Here is a 5956-nt window from a genome sequence, read left to right as displayed (position 1 = left end):
GTGGTGTTGGAGGAGAATACTGAAAGTGCCATGGACTGCCAAAAGAACCAATAGATCTGTTTTGGAAGAAGTGCAGCCAGAGTGCTTCTTGGAGGCCAGGATGGCTAAGCTTCGTCTCCTACTTTGGACACATTGTCCAGAGAGAACAGTCGCTGGAGAAGGATGTCATGCTGGGTAAGGTGGAGGGTCAGAGAAATAGAGGAAGACTCCCAACGAGATGGATCAGCCAGGTGGCATCATTGATGGACTCAAGTGTGGCAGCGGTAGTGAGGTTGGCCCAGGATCAGATGTTTCGTTCGCTGTGCGTGGGGTCGCTATGAGTCGGTTCTGACTCGATGGCACCTGACAACAACATTGCCAAGAATAATGCTTTTCTCCAGTGACTAGTCCCTTTTGTTAAATATATGCACCAAAGTGAGTTTCTCTGCATCCAAAGTAAAACGATTTGACAGCTTTCATTAGTGAATTCTGTTACATATTTCATTTGTGTTTGAAAGTTTATAAACTTTTAAAATAAAGGTTTGCATCAAACAGTTAATGGACCCTCTGAAGTCTCAGGATTTTCTGAAGCAAACAAGGCCATTGGTTCAGTTTAAAAACTGGCTGGGAAGCAGAGCATGGCCCCAGCTTTAATACAGTCTACACTTGTTTTGAAGTTGTCAAGAATTTAATTTTACTTGGATCCATAGAGCAGAGCTCAAGAAATAAAACATTACATTGGGAAGGTCTGCTACAAAAAACTTAGAAAGTGTTCAAAAGTAGGTCATATTGAGGACTAAAGTGCACTTGACCCAAGTCAGTCATCACCTCATAAGCATATGAGAACAATGAATAAAGACAGAATTGATACCTTTGAATTGCTGGTATCCATTGGTGTTGGTGAAGAATATTGACTATACCACGGTCTAACAGAAGAGTGAACAAAGCTGTCTTGGAAGTAATATAGGCAGAAGGCTTCTTAGAAATAAGGATCTCTTGCACTTTGGACATGTTAGGAAATAACGTCTCTGGACATTATTAGTAAAGTATGGTCAGTGAAAAAGAGGAAGAACCTCAATGAGATGAATTGATACAGTGGCTGCAACAATGGGCTAAAACACACTTGTCTGACACAGGACCAAGCAGTGTTCATTTCTGTTGTATGTAGGGTCACTATGAGTTGGAGCCGTCCGAACAGCACATAACGGTGGAAAAAAGGGATGAAAGCAAATGATCCTTGATTAAGTATTTAAGGGCCAGAAAGTAAGTACAAAAGTTATAGCAGGCATGTTGTATGCTATCTAACTCACAACAACCTTATTGGAACAAGCCATAGTAACCTTATTGGACATAGTAGAACTGCCGTCGGGCTTCCTGTGTGGTAATCTATACAGGAGCAGATCGCTAGGTCTTGTTCCATGCCCAGCCGTTGGTGAATTGGGACCACTGACCTTTTGGTTAGCAATTGAGTAATTTAACCATTGCACAGGGCTCCTAGGTTGTTAGTGCCATTGAGTTGATTTTGACTCAGAGCAATCCTATATAGGGTTTCTAAAGAGCAGTTGGTGCGTTTGAACCATTGATCTTGTGGGTAGCAGCCCGTTGCTTATCTTACAGGGCCACACCAGTATTCCCAGGCTTTTATGTTAAGATTGTTAAATTCTACCAAGTCAGTTCTGACTCAGCGGCCCTGTATAGCAGGCATAAAGAAAAGAAGAAGAAAACCACGGCCAAATGAGTTGATTCCAAAATCCTACACAGAGCTATAACGAGCAGTCTCATCTTTATCCTGTGACTTGTGGGTTTGAGGAAGTTTGGGAAGGGTTTGCCTCAAACTGTCTTCGAGTCAATTCCAATTCATAACCCTACAGGATACAGTAGACCTCATAGTGTTTCCAATTGGCTGAGGAACACTTTAACCATTGTGACATCAGGGCTGCTGGAAGGAACACCAGGAGGTGTAACTTAGGATGGAATTTGGAAGGCAGGATAATGTTCACTGGCAAATCGGGGTTGGGCATGGAAGGAAGCTTATGAAAGAGATGCCCAGCCTTTCAACCAGGTGAGAGGAGAGGCTGGACAAGGAGCTGAAGTTATTTTGGGAAGGGGAACCATTGGGTTGCTGGTTAATGTGTGTTTGCATTAATTCCTAAGAACAGACACCAACCCCCAAAATCCACTGCCAGTCAATTCCAGCTCAGAGCAACACTATAGGACATAAAACTTCTTTGGGTTTCCAAGACTATGTATTTTTATAGGAGCAAACAGACTCATCTTTCTCAAATGGAGCGGCTGGTGTGTTTGAACAGCTAACCTTGCAATTAGTGGCCCAATGCTTAACCCATGGCACCACCAGGACTCCTTAAGAACAAGAATGTTACTGTTGTTAGGTGCCGTTTAGTCGGTTCCGACTCATAGCGATCCCGTATAGGGTTTCCAAGGCTAAACAAAAAGCCTCATCTTTCTCCCACGGAGCAAGTGGTGGGTTTGAACTGCCTACCATACGGTTAACAACAGACCAGTGCTTATCCTTGAGCACCCTTAGGGCTCCTAAGAACAGGCTAAAGGTTAGCAACGAAGAGAATAATATTAGATCCTGAGTTTGGGCGCTTGAATCCAAAACTAATAGAAATCAGTCCTACGACTGCTCGGGCTGATGTAGCGTGAGCTCAGCGCTGTCCATGGTAACTAGCTTTTGTGTGGTTTCAAGCTTACATCCATTTTCTCCTTTCATCATTTTCTCAAAACCACTCAAATAGGCATTAGCCCTATTTGAGAGCTGAGAAGAACGTACACTGCAATGATCACGACCAGGAAGGCCTAGGGTGCTCAGTCTGCCCTCCGGCCCCCACGCATTACGTGGACTAGCAAGGCCCATCCCCCGGTTCGCTGCCTACAGACCTTCTGGACCCCGGCCGGGGCCTGGAGCCAAAGCTCCGCCCCCGGGGGACCCGGTGAACCGCCATTCCCAGTATGTCCAATGAAAGTTAGGCATGGGCGGGACCTGACACCGCTGAGAACCAATCAGGTCTGGACTGGGCGTGGCTGTAGCGGTGGGCGCCGAGGGGTCGCACCGCGGGCTCTGCAGCCGGGAGAGAACCCCGCGCGGGCGGCGAGCGCAGCGCCGGGTGAGCGCGAGCCCGCCGCCCGCGCAGTCCTAGTCTGTTCCGCGATTCCCTGTACATCTGCCGCCGCCGGGCAAGGGCTTGGGAGCAGGGACGGGAGCTGGCGGGACGAATGCCTGAGGTGGGTGCGGAGCGGGAAGCCGGGCGGGGGGCGGGGGGCGTCTGGGTCGGCCCCGCGATGGGAGAGCCAGGTCCCTACGCGGCCCGGACTCCTGGCCTGTCCGCATCCCGCGCCTGGACTCCTCCCCGGCCACTTCCCCCACCGCAGGGACGCCCTCCCTGTGCTGCCCGCCGCCTCCCGGCCCGAAGCCCTTTGTCGCTTGTGCGCCTGCCCTTGCAGCCCACTTTCCCTCCAGATAGGACCTCACCCGGCCCTACCCCCAGGACCCAGCCCCAAATTCCACTCACTCCTTCATTTCCTACCCGTCCTTCCCCCTTTTGTCGTCTATGATGTTGTCACCTCAACTCTTCACACGCACTTGCACCCCATCTCCATCCAAATCCTGCCCGGTGATCGCTGCCCCGCCCCCGGCGCCCCGCCCCCAGCCCTGGTAGTCCCCCTACACCTGCCCCATTCAGCCCACTCAGCCCGGCCTCAGGTCCGCCCCAGCCAAGCTCCTTTGTTGTCTCTGCAGCTGTGCTCTCTCGTCCCTCTTCATCTTTCCCACCCCCTCCCCGAATTATGCCAAACTCCAACCCAGGCCCCCTTCCTCTGACCAGATCCCCCTCAGCTCTGCTCTGTCATCGCATGGGGTCAGTGCCCAGCTCACCAGCCCACTCCTCATTGGCTCAACCTCTTCACATTCTGCCCACCCTAGGAGCTCCTTCTCGTGGTTATCCCCATCCCCATCCCCACCTCTCCCCTCTGGGCCCTCTGATGCTCTTCTCCACCACAGGGCCTTGGAGTAGCCATGGAGCTGAGCAGCAAGAAGAAGCTGCACGCCCTGTCCCTGGCCGAGAAGATCCAGGTGCTGGAACTCCTGGACGAGTCTAAAATGTCCCAATCGGAAGTGGCCCGACGCTTCCAGGTGTCGCAGCCCCAGATCTCACGAATCTGCAAGAATAAGGACAAGCTTCTGGCCGACTGGTGCAGTGGCACTGCCAACCGCGAGCGCAAGCGCAAACGGGAGTCCAAGTACAGCGGCATCGACGAGGCTCTTCTGTGCTGGTACCACATCGCCCGGGCCAAGGCTTGGGACGTCACGGGGCCTATGCTGCTCCACAAAGCCAAGGAGCTGGCTGACCTCATGGGCCAGGACTTCGTGCCTAGCATTGGCTGGCTGGTCCGCTGGAAACGGCGGAACAACGTTGGCTTCGGGGCGCGACACGTTCTCTCACCTGCGTTTTCCCAGGAGCCGTCCCCTCCAGGACTCCTGCCCCAGTCCCCGCCACCTCTTTCCCTGAAAGACTTCTCCCCAGAGGACGTTTTTGGCTGTGCTGAGGTGCCCTTGCTCTATAGGGCAGTGCCCGGCAGAGGGGGTGCCAGCGATCAAGTTCGGGTGCTGCTGTGTGCCAACAGCAGAGGCACAGAGAAGCGGCGGTTATTGGTTGGAGGGCGCCAGGCTGCCCCGAGATGCTTCCTTGGGATCAGCAGCGAGGCCCTGCCTGCTTCCTACCACCCAGAGCTGGGTATCCCCTGGGCGGAGTGGTTGGCACAGTTTGACCAGGACGTGGGACGGCAGGGCCGCCAGGTAGCCCTGCTACTGGCTGCACAGGTGGTGGAAGAGTGGGCAGGCTTGCCCGGACTCTGCCACGTGCGGCTCTTACCCCTGGCGGCCACCAGCACCCCACCTTCCCTTCCCAGCTCCGTGGTGCGAGCCTTTAAGGCACATTACCGACGTCGGCTGTTGGGCAAACTGACTGCGGTTCAAAGCCAGAGGGATGGCACCTCCCTGGCTGAGGCTGGGGTGGACATCACTGTATTGGATGCTTTGCATCTGGCGGCAGCCGCCTGGGCCAAAGTGCCCCCTCAGCTCATTCTCAGGAGCTTCATCCAGGAAGGGCTGGCTCCGGGCAAAAGGTCCCCATCTCCAGACGGAGCTTCAGCAGTGCCGCCAGCCCCCAGTGGGCTGAGCCTGGAGGAGTTTTCCCAATACGTGGACCTGGAAGGCGAGGAATCCAGCCCTGGGGTATGCAAAAAGGAGACGGACTCTGAGGATGCCGAGGGGCACGCAGAGGATTCTCTGCCCACCAAGGCCGATGCCCTCAGAGCCCTGGGCACTCTGAGGAGGTGGCTTGAGTGCAACGGTGCCTCCTCAGGGCTCTTTGAGAAATTCTATGAGTGTGAGGAGGAGGTAGAACGGCTGTGTTGCCTGTGAAGGCTTCTTGCTGCTCACCAGTATCCCGCCTCTTCCTGTTTCCCATGGAAACACCCCTGAGGTACAAGGGAGCTAGCTCTCTTTCCTGTGGAAATGCGGCTTTTGTGAGAAGGGTGGAAGGCAAGGAAGTTAGGTTTCCAAGTCAGAGGTTCCGGATGAAAGTTCTGACTCTGAAGAAGGAGGAGTGTGAAAACGGGATGTGAGGGGCAGTGAATCTAGGCTTTGTTCCTAAACCCCACTAGAAAGTTCTAGAGCCTTAGAGTGGAGGGAAACTAGGATTTAGGAAGGTAGAATTACAGACACTTATTCTGTGTTAAAAACAATTCTATTTATGGAAATAAAAGTGTGGGGTTTTTTTTTTTTTGTCATTCGAGAAGAGGCCAGGATGTTTTGTTCATGACAAACTGTTCCACTCCGATTTTTAAAATCCATTGCAAACAATTATTGCCATGCTGCGGGTGACCAGCAGGGGTCCTCCTCTCCCAGAATTCCAGCAGGAAGGGCTCTCTGGGGCAGGAACGCCTCCTTGGCCCC

General features: G+C 52.9%; 1 protein-coding gene across 1 annotated transcript; it reads left to right on the top strand.

Moving 5' to 3' along the window:
* The first annotated feature begins 4015 nt into the window (after positions 1-4015).
* Positions 4016-5422, top strand: TIGD3 (tigger transposable element derived 3). The gene has a single exon (XM_006860934.1). The coding sequence runs from the start codon at positions 4016-4018 to the stop codon at positions 5420-5422; it is 1407 nt and encodes a 468-aa protein (XP_006860996.1).
* Positions 5423-5956: the final 534 nt, after the last annotated feature.

Source organism: Chrysochloris asiatica, unplaced genomic scaffold (assembly GCF_000296735.1).
Source record: "Chrysochloris asiatica unplaced genomic scaffold, ChrAsi1.0 scaffold00040, whole genome shotgun sequence".
Taxonomy (NCBI): Eukaryota; Metazoa; Chordata; class Mammalia; order Afrosoricida; family Chrysochloridae; genus Chrysochloris; species Chrysochloris asiatica.
This window is presented reverse-complemented; position numbering and strand designations above follow the sequence as displayed.